Genomic DNA, 18,325 nt, shown 5'->3' on the forward strand with positions numbered 1-18,325 from the left:
AGTGCCCCTGATGTCTTTTTTATATTCATGTCTTTTTATAATGTAAACTCATAAATTATTCTAATATATCATTTCATTCCTTTCATTCCTTTATTTATCCTTATAAACTATTCTATCTCTCATTTCCTGCTATTTTTTCACAGAAAAAAATTACATTTCTTTTTTTGACCATTTTATGTCAAAATTTATTTCTTGCCTCTAGAGATGAAACTATTCCATAAATTCCCTTTTCCTGGTAATTATAGGCTATTTTTAATTATGTTCTTCTTCATGAACTTTATATAAAAATGTCATGTATGAATTTTAAGAATGATTTAATAATTTGACATGTTTTAATTTGTTTAGTTTTTAATTAGTCTTTTTTTTAGGATTTATTGTTTTAGAGAGAGAGCATGCAAGTTGTGGGAGGGGTAGAGGAGAGGGGGAGAGGGAGAGAAAAGCAGACTCCCCCTGAGTGTAGAGCCCAGCGTAGAGCTCAATCTCACCATTGAGAAATCATGACTTAAGCTGAAAACAAGACCTGGGTCTTAACCAATTGAGTCACCCAGGCGCCCCTTTAATTAGTCTTTTTAAAAATTATATTGTTGATCTCCCTTCTTCTTCTCTTTTCTCTATAGTTAAATATAGCTGAATTCCCACCCTTGGGCTGCCTTAAGGATTGCTATGCCTAAAAAAGATAGTGAAGAGAAGAAACAAAAGGCAAATACAGAGTAAATACAATTCTAAGTAAAAGAAAAGAAGCAGCAATCAACAGTAGTCAATAAGAGTAGAAAAAGGTGATAAAACAATAGAACTGCATTAGATAAAGATTATTTATTTACGTTTAATGTGTCTCATTCCAGGTCTTTGATGATCCATCACTAGCTTTTGTACTTTTCCAAGACAGAAACTGCTCACTTACTCAGAGTTTAGACCAACATTGTCTTTAGTTTTTGAGGAGAGGGATAATAGGAAGAAATGAAGAAATACACTTCAAAGAAAAACAGTAACAAATGACAACTGCCCACAACTTACACAGGCTGACATGGATGAAACTACTAACTAGACGAAGGAAATGAATGTTTACCTGACAGAATATGCCTAACTTTAATTAATTAAGAACAGACTGGGGCATCTGGATGGCTCCGTTGGTTAAGTGTCTGACTCTTGGTTTCAGCTCAGATGGTGATCTCAGAGACCTGAGACCTTAATTTTTTTCTGCCATCTTTTATCATCTTTTGGGTCCTACAATAAATCACCTTTTAAAATATAAAATAGAATAAATCTTTCAGTCTTCAATAGGAGAAAGGGTATTTATACAAATATAGTGAGTACTCTGAGGCATCAAACTTAGAGTCAGGTAGTTTTGTCTTTTTTGTTTTGTTTTGTTTTGTTTTTTGTTTTTTGTTTTGTTTTGTTTTGTTTTGTTTTGTTTTGTTTTGTTTTGTTTAAGTCAGGTGGCATCATCTTTTGATTTAGCCTAAAAATAGAAAAAAACCCAGAGTGCACAAAATATAAAATTTGTTCTTAGAAAGTGCTGTAAGTGAAAGTTGTTTTCTCCTGTCCAGATTTTTGGTTAGTGACACTGATGTTCACTCAACCTAATCTCAAGTGAAGAGCAATTATTGTAAGGTTTTTCTGACCATGGCCAAGTGAAAGGAACATGAGGGAACCTAGTTATAGCCATAAAAGTTGTTCCCTGGATATAAAGAGGTCACTGATTGACTGGCTTCATAGTTACTTAGCTCCTTTCAGTCTATTGTTGCCATTGGCTATCTGCTTCTTCCTCTATTTGGCACACCTTTCCTCCACCTCATGAATTGTATTCTCTCATTAGATTGGCTAAATCATGGCTTTCCTCATACTAGCTGTGGGATATATGTGTGCATACATGCTCAAACACGTGTTTTTAACTTCAATTTCTTTGAATTCTTCAAGGTTTTAAATCACATTAAGATGTGATACAGAATCAGATACTAGTTTGATTACATTATTTCTGCTTGGGGATCAAACCTCATGCTTGCCACCCTGGAGATTAGTCACCCTGGGCTTAGGTACCTCTTCAGATTTAATTATACCTGGTTCAAGTCACGTGCTACAGAACATCACAATTATAAGCAAAGAATGTCTACAAAAGAAATTACATAGGAGAGGAATTTAACACTAAAAGGCCAACCTGGTTATGGCAAACACTATGAATTCACATTCAATAAGTATAGGTGCTATAGAGGATAACTTATGTTCACATTCTGATAAAATTTTTAGATTTTATGGCTCTAATTCCATTAGATATAAAATATTAAAGAGTCTCTACTGAAACGTTGTGGTCTGGGATTAGATTTGCAAAAGGCTGCTATTCTTCCCCTTCCTACCACTTTTTTTGAGTTTTGTATATATGAATAATAGGTAGTGTGAAAACTAACTCCATATTTCCCAAGATAAATTTCACAAACCATGCAGTATATACCTCAAAGCTCATTATCATGTTGTATAAGTCAGAAAGAGGAAGACTTTGTTGAAACTGGCAAATGCTGTAAGTTAGTCCATTGTATTAGTATTGTAGAAATAAGTAATATTCATATTGCTGCTGATTATTCAAAGAAAGTGATAATAGTATAAAGAAGATATTCTTGAATACAAATTAATCTCTATCTTGGTTCTCGCAACAATTATTAACTAATTTTCTAAATAACCACTTTTCTCCAAGATAGTCTATCTCTCATACTCCTTTCAAAAGATATATCTGATAGGGTGAAGATCAGAGAAAAGATCTGGTATTGTTAGTTCTTAAACTTTTATACTCTATTATTTTGAACATACCAATAGTTTTTAAAATATTTAAATAATATATTTACATATCTGTCCACTTCACTGGGCTGGAGTTTATTTCCTCACCCAACTTTTTATATATGGAATCTGACATGGTGTCAAGCATGTGGTAAATGCTCAAGGTTTTAATCTAGAGAATAAATGAATCACTTGTGTTAAAGTGGTCTCAGACTTTACCATAATAATTTTTAGATGTGGTGACTCATTTTTACTGGATGCTGTCCTAAGCAAAGCAAACTAGTTCTGAATATCCTTCTGAGGTACAGGAAACTAAATAAGAATTGAATAAATATAAATGTAGAATTAAATACAGAATTAGTCACTTGAGTGAAAGTGATCTAAGACTTTACCTCAATAATTTTCAAAGGAGATGGTTCTACTCCTTACTGATTGTTTTACTAGACTCAGCAATATAGTTCTTAATGTTCTTCTAAGGACGTTTTTTGTTAGTACTTTTATTGACTACAAAGAAAGAGACATGATCAGTTAATTATTATGTCCACAAAACAGTGTATGAAATAGGTCTAGCATTTTCTGGTGCTGAGCGTCAAAAGACAAAGAGAATTCCTCTCTGAATCCACGTGTTTCAGACAAATGTGTATGTATTTAATGGAGTCAGGGCACATATAACAAGATCCATACAGCATATACTCATAGTAGCTTTCAATGCAGACACTGAAGAGACACCTGATCAAAGAATAACATTTCACCTGTTTGAATAAACTGAAAGAGAGGTTTTAGAATATTTAGATAAGCAAAGTATCTCCTCTTCATCAGTTCTCCAAAAATATTACTACACTTTTTTGAACTTTTGAAATCTATTAACAAGAACTGAGTTTCAGTAAAATTCCTTGCCAAATAAAATGGTTATTTTGTGTACTGGCTAATGGTAGAACCATAGCTTTAAAAAACAGGATGGCCATGGCACCTCTAATAAATGTGGAATACTATGAGAAGAAATCTGTCCCCTTCCAGTTGGAGTTGTAGGAAGGAACACTCATAGGCAAAAAAAGAGATTTGCCTCATGAATTTGTTTTGAAGTTTTCTCCAGTGAACAAATGAAAATGGTTAATCAGACTTAACACTCTATCATATAAGGTGTGACTTCAATATTTTTCTTCTGGAAAAAGTTTAAAGCAGAAACAAAATACTTACCTTGAATATTAAAGAAAGATGCGTTGTAAAATACTTTTTGAAGGCTTAATCTTAAGAGAAAAAAAATAAAGTGCTGACATTCCTTTCAAGACAAATTGATTTTAAAACACACATCTAAGGGGCACCTGGGTGGCACAGTCAGTTAAGCAATGGACTCTTGGTTTCAGCTCAGGTTGCGTCATGAGATGAAGGCCTGCCTGAGCTCTGTGCTCAGTGCAAAGTCTGCTTAAGTTTGTTTCTTTCTCCTTTTTCCTCTGCTCCTTCCCCTCACATTCTCTCTTGTGGACTCTGTCTCTCTTAAAACAAATAAATCTTAAAAAAAATATGCATATAAGTTACTGAATGAGTTAAGCAGGCATAGTTACTTTATGTCAATCTAACAAAGTAATAGGGAGTTGGTTATCTTCTAAAAATGGTGTAGTTTTAGAAAATTTGATCTATAGAACTTCTTTTAAACAGTAATTACACAATATATCCAGTTGTGTAACAGTAATTACACAACATATCCAAAAATACTGCTGTATATCATAATGGCTGTTTCAAATTTTTGACATAAAGTTATCTCGTATAGTACCCACATTTTCTCTTCTCTATGACAAGATGACCTATATTCAGGTAAGTAGGTCAAATCATTTAAGTACCATTAATATGAATTCAGAATAATTCCCTAAAATTATCATCTGATCCACCATAAAATACTGTTACAAACCCAGACTCTGAAAATAATAGTAAAGTTCAAGTTATATAGGAGCATCAATATCTGGGGAAAACATCGTGATCCTACAGCTTTGGTCGTGGCCAGAGAATTAGAAACCCAAATAGATCAGGGGAAGTTACATAATACCCCTACATAATTCCTAAGAGATACCTCTCAATGATGAGGAGATATGGCACTTGCAGTACTGGGAACAAGTGAAAGCTGTGTCTAAATCTTATCTTGTTCCCAGTGTGGCTGTGGCATAATGGTCTTCCAATGGATTAAAGGGAAACTGGCCCACATTAGGTGCATGCCTGGCTACTCCAGGATGCAAAACAAGATTATCCTTTATAAAACTGAGATTATTTTCTTTCTGGATCTGTTTAAATGGGATTAAATTCACAAAAGTACAGAAAGGAAATGAATCACAAAAATTCAGATTGTAATACACAGGGTGATTAGAACCACTGTGGATACAAAGTGAAGTTCTATGGAACTTTAATCACTTTAGATGATTTCTTTTAGAAAAAATCTAATCCAAAAGAAGCTGAAACTACAGACATAGAGGCAGGTGACCTAACATTATAAATGTTGAGAGATGGATATGGATGTAGCTCCTGAGATTTGATATTTTATGAAAAATTTGGATGTAAAAAAACAACAATGCACAGATGACCTTTGTTCCTTAGCTAACCTGATGTAGGGCTTCTAAATCTGTTAATTTGAGGGCTTCAGCGGTCTTGCTTATGATTACATCTGCCTTTTTTATTTTCAACCTTAGCTCTAAGTAAGATAAAGATCTAAAACCCAAATAGAAGCAGGCTACTATTCTACATTGCAAGTCTCATAAATACAATATAAAAACTAGTAGAAAATTATTTGCTTTGAGACTTAACATTCAAGAAATGTTCAGGAGGGCAGCCCTGGTGGCTCAGTGGTTTAATGCCGCCTTTGGCTCAGGGCTGATCCTGGAGTCCTGGGATTTAGTCCCATATCGGACTTCCTGCATGGAGCCTGCTTCTGTCTATGCCTGTGTGTGTGTGTGTGTGTGTGTGTGTGTGTGTGTGTGTATCTCATGAATAAATAAATAAAATTTTTTTTTTTTTTAAAAAAAGAAATGTTCAGGAAAATACTTGAGGAATTTTCCTAGGCAGATCTGTTTTTAGGTTTTTTATTATAGAAAATTTCAACATATACAATGATAGCATAATAAAGTTCTCAACTGCCACCCACCCAAAGCAATCACTGTTCTGATTATTTGTGAACAAGTGGTAAAAGTCCAAAACCTCCTTGGAAAATGATAGAAGGGTGGCGGCAAGGATTATGAAGGAAACTAATCCTATAAACACCTCTTTTTATTGCTTGCTCTCAACTTGTGTTGACCATCATACCAATACATTATATAATATATGAAATGGATATTTTGAAAAATGTAAAAAATGAGAAGAAATATATATTTTAAAATAGTAAAGGTAGAATGGAAGGTTAGGAAGAGAGTAAATTAAAATGATGGATAGAGATAGCTTGAGATGGAGAGAGAAAAGTCCCAATATTTCCTCTTCATTGATGGTTACATCATTGATCTTTCTCCTCAAAATATGTCCGTGGCCAGCAGCAGACTTTCAGGCTCCATCCATCCCACAACATCTTGAATCAGAATCTGCATTTCTGCCAAGATCCAAAGGTGATTTGTATGCACATCCATTCTTAAAAAATACGGCTGTAGATCACAATGTAATGAAAGACATGCCAAAGGAGAAACAATGGAAACACTGAAACAAGACAGAACAGGAAACAAGAATACACATGCAATCAGCAAATTAACTGTGCAACGTAAAGAAAAATTTTATTGATTCTATAACTGTGAATGCATCAGTTATTTTATAAAGCTAGAAACCAAAAATAGACTTAGATTTTAAGTACTATTTCCTGCCTGGTTTTTTTTGGGGGGGGCAGGGGGTGAGGGTGGTAAGAAGGAGATCAGCATGAAACAGAAAAGATAAAATGATTGGCTCTAATTGATGTTTTTTTCTGTTCATTTTATTGCTTTTAGGAACCCTGTAAGGTGTCACATAAGCTAATATTAAAAGCAACAAATTATACTTTTGTTTATTCTATTTGAATGAGCTCATTAAAATTTTATGCGATGCTATCAGATTTTATGTGTCCATTTAATATTATATTAAATGATACTTTTGTAAAGGAATTGGCTAAAGGAAGCAGATGTGTGGGTTCTTAAAATACAGCTGTTATTAAAATTAAACAATTAGCAGCAATGTTTTGTCTTTCATATATTGTGAAACATGATTATAATAGTGGTTTACTAAGAGATCTAAATTTTCTTATACTGCCACTGCTTAGAGCTACAAACCAGAAAACATTGGACATGGATTTATACAAATTAATATAAAAATGAGGCAAAATTTTGTATAAATCTATAAAACACTAAAAGGGAAAAGGGCTCATATATATATATATATGTTCACATAAATAAATATATATATTGTTTAATATAACAAAAGACTATAAATGCATCTGTGTTATCCTGACATATTTTGACTAAAAGGGAATAATCGCATATTTTAATATGTTTTTTAATTGAGATTTAAACTAATATTTAAATGGAAAAATCACAGAAATGGCTAGTTAACAAAAATGAGTTATTTTGCAAGATAATTTATGAAGAACTTTGTATCCTGTATGATTAATTTATAGTTATAAGATAAATTGAGCGTTTTATGTCCCTTCCCTATATGTCAAATGTTAGAAATTTTTCTTACTCTCAAAACTTCCTAAATTATGTAAAAATTTTTAATGGTAAATCTTAATTAGGTGATTTTTTTACTAATCTGTGAACACAATCATGAGCATTTATTTTCAAGAACAAGACATAGAACATTTACCTAGTTTTATTCTTTATGAATAATTATTTTATTTTTGAAATCAATAAGATAAAGTCAGACTTCTCTGAAAATAAGTAAAACTCAGTGCAACATGCAAATATCTACCCACAAATACCTCAAATTCAAAATTACTTTCAAGGTCAAATCTTTGACAGAACACAATGGATTAGCTCAGCTTACATTACTTACTTTGTTGTCATTAATATGTTCTTAAATGTTTTTAAAATTATTTATTAAATAGTAAAATCAAATATTTTATGTACTTTATTGAACATAACTCTTTCCCTAAAAATATCGTTGTTCATTAGACATGAAAGAGTAAGAAAATGGAACAGCTTTTTCCTGAAACTACATATAGGATCATGTTATAATATCTTAACTTTAGCCTATCATTTTGATTTTTAATCCATTAAAATTACCCTCCTCTTATCAACTAGTTTAGACTTAAGAAATTTTAAATTAAATGAAGATATTATTAAGCCTCTTTTCCATAAAGAACAAATAATCTCTGAGGCACCATTTCATAAGAAATCTTAATCAGATGCAATAGGGATGCCTGGGTGGCTCAGTGGTTGAGCGTCTGCCTTTGGCTCAGAGCGTGATCCCGGGGTCCTGGGATCGAGTCCCGCAGGCTCCCCACGTGGAGTCTGCTTCTCCCTCTGCCTGTCTCTGCCTCTCTCTCTTCGTGTCTCTCATGAATAAGTAAGTTTTTTTTAAAAAAAATCATACGCAATAAATTTAAATATCAGTAAATGAATTCACATCTTGAGGAAAGTATTCCTCAAGATTTGTTTCATTCATGCTGAAATAAATTCTTCAGCCAAGGGAAGAGTATTTATCTCAGTGCAAATTTCACTGCAAATGTATACTTTTAAATATTCAAATTATTCAGATGACTGTCTTTTTTCTTTCAAGTAAAATCTTCTTTCTTTTTTTTTTTGTTTCAAATTTTTATTTAAATTCCAGCTAGTTAATATATAGTGTAATATTAGTTTCAGGAATAGAATTTAGTGATTCGTCACTCCCGTACAATACCCAGGGCTCATCCTAACAAGTGCCCTCCTTATTCTCCATTACCCATTTAACTCATCCCTGCTCACCTCCCCTCCAGCAACCCTCAGTTTGTTCTCTCTAATTAAGAGAACTCTCTGTTTTATGGTTTACCTCTCTCTTTTTTCCCCTTTGCACATCTGTTTTGTTTCTTAAATTTCACACATGCATGAAATCATACGGTATTTGTCTTTCTCTGACTGACCTATGGTGCTTAGCATAATACACTCTAGCCCCATCTATGTCATTGAAAATAGCAAAATTTCATTCTTTTTGATGACTGAGTAGTTTTTCATATTTTCTTTATCCCTTCATCGGTTGGTGGACATTTAGGCTATTCCCATAACTTGAGTATTCTTGATAGTGCTGCTATAAACATCAAGCGTGCATGTGTCCATTTGACTCAGAATTTTTGTATCCTTTAGGATACAAAATACCTAATTACGATACCTAATCGTATAATTGCTGGATCATAGGGTAGCTCTATTTTTAACTTTTTGATCGCCCTCTACACCGTTTTCCAGGGTGGCTGCACCAGTTTGCACTCTCACCAATAGTATAAGAGGGTTCCCCTTTCTCCACATCCTTGCTAACATCTGTCGTTTCCTGTGTTGTTAATTTTAGCTATTCTGAGATGTGTGAGGTGGTGTCTAATTGTGGTTTTGATTTGCATTTCCCTGATGGTCAGTGATGTTGAGCATCTTTTCATGTTTCTGTTAGCCTCCTGGATGTCTACTTTGGAAAAGTGTCTATTCATGTCTTCTGCCCATTTGTTAATTGTATTATTTGTTTTTTGGGTGTTGAGTTTGATATGTTCTTTATAGATTTTGGATGCTAACCCTTTACTAGGTATGTCATTTGCAAATATCTTCTCCTATTCTGTAAGCTGCCTTTTAGCTTTATTGATTGTTTTCATTGTGCAGAAGCTTTTTATCTTGATGAAGTCCTAAGATTTTATTTTTGCTTTTTTTATCCCCTTGCCTCTGGTGACATGTTTGCTAAGAAGTTGCAATGGCCGTGGTCAAAGAGGTTGCTGCCTGTGTTCTCTTCTAAGACTCTGATGGTTTCCTGTCTCGCATTTAGGTCTTCCATCCATTTTGAATTTATTTTTGTGTGTGGTGTAAGAAAGTGGTCCAGTTTCATCCTTCTGCATGTTGCACAGTCCAGTTTTCCCAACACCATGTGTTGAGGAGACTGTCTTTTTTTCCATTTGATATTCTTTCCTGCTTTGTCAAATATTAATTGACCATATAGTTGTGGGTCCATTTCTGGGTTTTCTATTCTGTTCTATTGATCAATGTGTCTGTTTTTGTGCCAGAACCATACTGTCTTGGACTAAAGATAGCCTTGTGTTATGACTTGAGATCTGGATTTGTGATACGTTCAGCTTTGGTTTTCTTTTTCAAGATTATATTTGCTATTTAGTGTCTTTTGTGGCTTCATACAAATTTTAGGATTGTTTGTTCAATCTCTGAAAAACACTGTTGACATTTTAATAGGGATTGTATTAAATGTTTAAATTGCTTTTAGCAATATTTATTCTTCCAATCAATGATCATGGAATGTTTTTCCATTTCTTTGTGTCATCTTCAATTCCTTTACTCTTAAAAGTATATAACATTTACTTCTTTTGTTTATTCCTAGATATCTTATGGTTTTTGGTGCAATTATAAATTGGATCATTTCCTTGATTTCTCTTTCTGCTCCTTCATTATTGGTGTATAGAAATGCCACAGATTTCTCTATGTTGATTTTGTATCCTGCAACTTTACTGAATTCATGTATCAGTTCTAGAAATTTTTTGGTGGAGTCCCCCAGATTTTCTACACAGAGTATCATATCATATGTTGCTGATTTGGATGCCTTTTATTTGTTTTTGTTATCTGATCATGGAGGCTAGGATTTCCAGTACTATGTTAAATAACAGTGGTGAGAGTGGACATCCCTGTCTTGTTCCTGACCATAGAATAGTAGTTTTGTTTTTCTCCATTGAGGATTATATTTGCTGCTTGTCTTTTGTATTTGGCCTTTATGATATTGAGGTAGGTTCATTCTCACCCTACTTTGTTGGGGGATTTTTCAAAAATGGATGCTGTACTTTGTCAAATGGTTTTTCTGCATCTATTGATGGGGCCATATGATTCTTATCCTTTCTTTTATTAATGTGATGTTCACGTTGATTTATTTGTGAATATTAAACAACTCTTGCAGTCCAGTAATAAATGCTACTTGATTGTGCTGAATGATTCTTTTAATATACTGTTGGATTCTATTTGCAAGTATTTTATTGAGAATTTTTGTATCCATGCCCCCTACTTTTTCTTTATAAAAGATAACTATCTCATTGTAGGTATGCTTTAGCAATTATGTTCGTCTTGCATTGTTCATGTTGAAATCATAACTCAAATATATTGTACTTTCTTTAGACCTAACCAGATGTTGTGAATTTGACCTTCCCAACTGTACATGTAGCTCAGAGAATTAAGATTATTCTTATGTAAAATTTAAATCTAAATAAAGGAGGTTAATATTGTAAAATGGCATGATTTCTCAAATGGAATATTAAAACAAAAAACATCCTTGCACTAAAGGATTATAGTTCTGTGTCCTACCCTTTTATTTTATTTATATTGCTACCTTTTAAATTTTATTTTTGAAGTAGTCATATTTTTATTTACTCAAACCAAAATGGATTAAATTAACAAATATTTGCTTTTTAAAAATTGGAAAAGAGGGGGAGATGGTGCTTCCAGTTGTGTCTTGAGTAAGTGAAATCTATTACATTTTGAAAAATAATGTCACAGAATTTTAAAATTTATATTTTACTTTTAGATGTAAAATATTTAAAAGAAGAAGATGCAAATCGCAAGACTTTCACTGTCAGCAGCACACTGGATTTCCGAGTGGACCGGAGCGATGATGGCGTGACTGTGATCTGCAGAGTAGACCATGAATCCCTCAATGCCACCCCTCAGGTGGCCATGCAGGTGCTAGAAATACACTGTAAGTAAATGCTACTCCCTTCCTAGTTATCACAGCAGGAGCAAATCTCTTCACTTACATTTAAAATCATTTCAAAATATCCTAAAGTATCACCTATGTGCAGCAAAAACAGTAAAATGAAGTACAACTACTCTCCCTGGTATTAATCACATTCAGAGAAAAGTAGTTATTGACTGAATATCATTCTTGACAAGGAAGAGAAATAAAGGAAATATCCTCATTAAAAGTTAAAACTTCTAAATGTGTTCCACATGGTGACATGATACATGTATATGCATATGGGTAGGGTAGGAAGAGTAGTTATTTTGACAGAGTCCATGAGGGTGGGGAATCTGAGAGTGCCTTGATGGACCTTACCGTATGAAAGAAACTTTGTTATGCATGAATGTATTGTCCTATCTGCCCATCTGTGCTTTTAAAATTAGACAGTTTTTTACCTTCTATATGAGATATCCTAAGTCTTTATAAATATAGCGGCATATCCATTATGTTTTCATCATCAACTTCATTACTGACAAGTGATAGGAACAACATTAATTGGATGACTCTAGAGGGCCAATGGCAGTGCTAAATGTTTTGCTGGTAGTATTTCATCTTACGTCTCATGTTAGGGCAACAGCACAAACACCTGATGGGTAGTTTTCCTCTTTAGTCATAGTTTATGGATGAAGACATTGAAGATTATAGTGATTGAGTTATTTGGCCAAGTTCATACATCTAGCACATGGTAGACTCGTAATCATGATGTTTTTATTAGTTAGCAAGGCCCTGGAATATAAGAGGTGATCTAGAAATATTTATCCAATAAAAATAAATCAACTGAAATATATAAGATAAAGTTGAAAAAATTGGAGTCCAAGAATTACATTTCTGAATTGTATCACTTCATTTTTTTTTAAATATTGGAAATTGTTTGTGATAAAGTTATAGTTTGAGTTTAGAATTTGTGTTATAAAATAACATTAAATCCTAAAAATTTAAATATAGGTACTGGTCTTTTAATAGCCTCACTGCATTTTGTTTTTATTTATTACAAGAACCTATTAAGTACCTACTATAATACAATCATAATTTTAGGCACTGGCATTATATAAGTGACAAAAAATAACAAAACAAATTGAGATGAGCCTAGTGTCAAGATTACCACCACCACCACTAGTGACAGACTCCAGTTCTCTTACAGCATCCATTCTAGGTAGGAATGACAGCATAGCAAAATAAATAAAACCAACATATAGCAGACTATGTACAAAAAAATAATAAAGCAGAAGTGATAAGGAGTACAATTTGAGAAACGGGAATGGAGTTCAAGGAAAGTGTACATGTGTTAGTATATAACATATATATAATGTATTTATAAACATATATTGTATTACATATCATATTAAATTATATTACATATTGTATTATCATAAATGTATTTATATGTAAATATACAAATATTATATATTTTTAAATAAATATTAGAAAGACCAGAGTAGAAGGAAAACTGGAGAGTATTTATGAGATCAGATCAGAGAAGTACCAGGAAGACCAAACTTCTTTATTTTTTCAATTTTTGATAGAAAAATGTCAATACTATTATGATTTTTAATTATTGCTCACTGTTTTAATTATTCTTAGTTTAATAGTAAGTGAAATTACTGTAATATTTTAAGTACTTTTGATTATATTAAGTTAGTTTCATTAATTTTCCTCTTGTTCTCATTGAAATAAATCTGCAACAAGCATATTTTAGGTCCCATACTGAGATTATCTTCAAATTTCAGCATTTATTTGCAGTGACACCTTGGTACAATTACTAAAACTGTTTGAGCTTTGATTATAAATTCAACAATTAGTTCTACAAAGATCAAAGTAGACTATTTGTTTACGGCATTTGATAACATTTCAGTGAATGCCACTTACCTTAGTTTAACCTGCTATACCACAAATACCCATAGCCTGGGTGGCTTATAAGCCAAAGATGTTTATTTCTCACAGTTTTGAAGGCTGGAAGTTCAAGCTCAAGGAGCAGGTAATTGACTGCATCCTGGTTCATAGATGGCTGTCTCCCCTCCATGTCTGCACATGGCAGAAGGGGCCAAGTAGCTCTCTGGGGCTCTTTTGCAAGGGCACTAAACCCAGTCAGTCATCACCTTACCAAAGCCCTAGCTGCTAATACATCACATTGAGAATTAGGCTTCAACATATGAATTTGAGAGGGACACAGACATTTAACCTATAGCACTTTCCCCTTTCTATTTCTTATTTTATCAACGTTCTTTCAAAATATGGAAAGTTGTATAGTTTGGTATATTGAGAGGACCCAGGTTATCAACATTTGACTTAAACTTTTTCACATATATAAAATAAAGGAAAATTTAAAATAGTAATTAACTACTAATTTAACTGTAATTTTCAACATATAATAAAAGAAAAAAATTAAGTCAGAAATATTAAAGGTCACTACCTAATGATTACTCCCCAGAAATCCACCAATAGTCAAGCAAAATCAGATATATTTAGTTTGCTATGGCAAAGAAGAAGCATATCAGGTGAATCTCTGTGTATTGATAAGAAAGAGTATAAAGAGGGTTTTGACAGGATTTGGGTTTGCCCTGAATATTTTAAGAGGGTTCTGGATTAAATACTGTCAGTACTGGAGACAAATCAAGAATGTGTACAGTGGTAACTTTTACCAAGAAAGCAAAATTATTAATGCAGAGTTAGATACGCTATTATAAAGATGCAGCAGTTAATCATGCTGATTTTTGTGGTTGGTGAGTGTCCTGATCTCTGTCTTGTTTCACACCTGGACATGGAATAGACTTGCCTTTGTCTTCCTCCACCCCATAGTCGCAGAGTGGCTCTAGCTGATTATTGTTTAGATTCTAGAGAATTGTTTATGTTTGTTGAGAATATTTCAGCTTAGCTGTCAGATGCCAATTGTTAGCTGCCAAAGTTATTGTCACTTTCCTGGGAGTCTAAAATGGAGCTATTCTATATATAATTCCTGGGAATTTTTGCTGTTCACTATATCTCACTGTGCATTATTAAAGGAACTTTATGGAGGAAGGGAAATGAATTGTATCATTTTTTAGAAATTTTTACATGAAAAATGTTACTCTTGGTATCCAATTAAAAATAGCAACTCATTTTATTATCCTTGTTTAATATGTAAGTGGCTAGAAAGCAGAGACCATATATATTTAAATTATTTCTTTTAGCACCTAGTATACCACCATTCAAGTGTGTGAAGGTAATTAAAACTAACTGATGATAATGCTGAATGTTCCTTTAGGGGTGCAGAACATTCCCCAGAGATGAAATGTGGAGTGGAGAATGGAGAGGGGGCATTTAGCAACAGTTTTCATTAAAATTAGAGCAAATTGAACAAATTGGGTGCGGTCCTCATGGCTCTGGGTAGATGCACATGTGCAAAATGCATGATGTGGGAATTCTCATAGATGTAAGTGGGGGAAAATAGAAAGAACTGGAAAAAGAAGAAGGTGATTAGCCCAGAACTAGTGGAACATAAATTTGTGGAAAAGTAAGTTTGATAAGAAATTAGAAGGAGGTACAAAGAGCAAAAATTAAGTAGGAAAGATTATATTTCTTGGCCTATGTTTTAGCTCCATAACCCTGTGGTATACAATTTAGAAGGACTCAGCCTATAAAGTATGTCATAGCAACATATACTTCTTTCTATGATGTTAATCATACATTTTAATTCTGCTATGGAGAAAAATAGTTTCTTTAAACTTGAAATTTAAGAAAATGTAGACTTCTCACTGTGAACCACAAATTCCTGCAGATTTCACAACAGAACACAGCATACTTTGTACCTGAGCTGTGGAAAATACCACTCTCTTTTTTTATAGATGGAAATTCTAATTCATCTTTCTATTTTTATTCAGATCTCTTTGAAAACAATAACTTTTTATTTGTCTGATTTAATTTTTAGAAGAACAGATTGTATAAGTCAGATTATCTGCTTGAACAGAAAGAAATATGCCCAAAACACAGAAAAGGAGAAAATAACATTCATTTTCTATATGTGACACTGACAAGATTTCATAAAAAGTTGGCTGTTATTGAAAAGGAGAAACATAAGAGACAGATTAGTAAAATATTTTAGAATAATGAATGTTTTGAGAAAGCATTTTAGTACTATGGCAGTGAATTGCCAATATTAATAAATAAGAACGCAAATTTTAATTCTCTGCATGTTATGGTAAATTACATATAAAATATTCAATAGGGATCCCTGGGTGGCGCAGCGGTTTAGCGCCTGCCTTTGGCCCAGGGCGCGATCCTGGAGACCCGGGATCGAATCCCACGTCAGCCTCCCGGTGCATGGAGCCTGCTTCTCCCTCTGCCTGTGTCTCTGCCTCTCTCTCTCTCTCTGTGACTATCATAAAATAAAAATTTTAAAAAAAATAATAAAAGTGTTAAAAAAATAAAATAAAATATTAAATATTATATAAATTTTAATATATGAATATATAAATATATACTATATATAAAATTCATCAAATTATGAAATCTTATGCTATCCTTAATATTAGTGTAGTATTTACCATTTGGTAACAGTGTCATTCTTTGCTTATAAGTTTTACTTATAAGTAAACAAATGTTTCTCGATGCACATCATAAAATTAAGTCCCCATCTACTCAATCGTCCATAACCTCTCTAGCCCAGGTCAGTGTCTTTTAAATTGCCATGTGTTTGTTGTATTAACTATACTTCCACACTTGTCTATTTATTATAGAAAGCACTTGATTAAATGTTTCAGGCTATGTAGGTTTATGAGAAAGATGAGTGTTACAAGTAGATTTTTAAAGTAACATATCCCACTTGGCATCTCACTCGTGAAATGCTGATCATCTAATTCCCTGATCTGTCACAAATTATGTATGGTCCAGAGGTACAGAATGTAAATTGAGTCAGGAAAAAAGGTGCTAGGAGAACTGTCTTTAGTTTAAATTTTCAAAAATTAAAATCAATTGTTATTTTGATTAACAAAATGCCACGTTTATGCCTGAGGATACTTTGGAAGGAGTTTTTAAGATTTCCAAATATTTCACAAAGCTCATGAAATGTATACTTGCTAGAATCATGAAGTAATCTATACTGCTTGGCAAAAAGATACCTTTATCTACATTAATAAAGGTGCAACCTCTATTTGAGATCCCAGTTTTCAATTGAAGTCTAATTGACATATAATATGTTATCAGTTTCAGGTATACATCATAGGGATTTGACATTTTTATATGTTACAAAATGATCACCATACGTTTAGTTACCATGTGTCACCATGCAAGGCAATTGAAATATTGCTGATTATATTCCCTCTGCTGCACATTAAATCCCCAGAACATTTTTCCTTTATAACTGGGAGTTTGTACCTTTAAATCCCCTTCACGTATTTTACCCATTCCTCACTTCTTCTCCCTTCTGGTAACCTACAGTTTGTTTTCTCTATTGATGGGTCTATTTCTGTTTTGTTCATTTGTTTTGTTTTTTTGATTTCACATATTTGTGAAAGTGAAAGCCTATGGTATTCTTTCTCTGGCTTATTTCACTTAGCGTAACGCCTGTCAGTCTATCCATGTTGTTGTGAATGGCAAGATTCCATTCTTGTTTATGGCTGAGTAATATTCCATTATACACACATACACACACATACACACACATCTTTATCCATTCTTCTAAGGACTCTTGGGTTGCCTTCATATCTTGCAACTATGGCAAATAATGCTGCAATGTACATAGGAAGTGCATATCTCTCTTCAGATTGGCATTTTGTTTTCTTTGAATAGAATAGCTGGATCCTAGAATTGTTCTAATTTTAATTTTTTGAGGAAATCCCATACTATTTTCTGTTGTGGCTGCTCCACTTTACTTTCCCATCAACAGCACATGAGAGTTCTCTTTTCTCCATGTTTTCACCACCACTTTTTATTTCTGTCTTTTTTGATAATAGCCATTCTGATGGCCATTAGGTGACATGTCATTGTGATTCTGATTTGCATTTCCATGATGAGTGATTTTGAGCATATTTTCAGGTACTTGCTGGGCATCCATATGTCTTTTTCAGAAAAATGCATATTCAAGCCCTCTGTTCCTTCTTTAAAGGGATTATTTGGTTTTCTTGATATTAAACTGTGTAAGTTCTTTACATATTTTGGATATTAACCCTTTATCAGATGTATGATTTGCAAATATCTTCTTCCATTTAGTATGTTGCCTTTTCATTTTGTTGATGGCTTTCATTATGCAAACGTTTTTAGTTTAATGGAACCCCCCCTTTTTTTTTAAATTTAGGCTTTTGTTGCCTTTGCCTGGGAAGATTGATTAAAAGCAAACAAAACATTGCATATATTGATGTCAAAAGCTTACTTCCCATGCTTTCTTCTAGGAGTTTTATGGTTTAGGTTCTACATTGAAATTACATCTTAAATTCATTTTCACATATGGTTGTCCAAAAGAGTTTTAAAGTTTTTCAGGAAGGATACATTACATTGCCCATAAGGATCTATTATTGACATGGAGTCATGAGATAATCTTTTTCTTTTGCAGATAAAAAATTTATTTTATTTAGTTCCTGTGATCTTGAATAAAGTAATTGAATCACCAAATATTTTATGTGATCTGAGTACAGGGATTCAATATATTATGAGAAAGTTTCTGTTATTAATAGAAGTAAAATTTTTTGTGTTATTA

The 18,325-nt window shown here is 33.0% G+C and overlaps 1 protein-coding gene across 4 annotated transcripts in view; it reads left to right on the top strand.

Annotated features, from left to right (window-relative positions):
* CADM2 (cell adhesion molecule 2) overlaps nt 1-18,325 on the top strand; it is a 1,056,396-nt gene that overhangs the window by 897,451 nt on the left and 140,620 nt on the right. For all 4 annotated transcript variants that reach the window (XM_072738161.1, XM_072738162.1, XM_072738159.1 and 1 more), the window contains one exon: nt 11,446-11,616. In XM_072738161.1, coding sequence (XP_072594262.1) covers nt 11,446-11,616 — 171 coding nt within the window. The remainder of the gene's footprint in view (nt 1-11,445; nt 11,617-18,325) is intronic.

This window comes from Vulpes vulpes, chromosome 15, assembly GCF_048418805.1.
Source record: "Vulpes vulpes isolate BD-2025 chromosome 15, VulVul3, whole genome shotgun sequence".
Classification (NCBI taxonomy): domain Eukaryota; kingdom Metazoa; phylum Chordata; class Mammalia; order Carnivora; family Canidae; genus Vulpes; species Vulpes vulpes.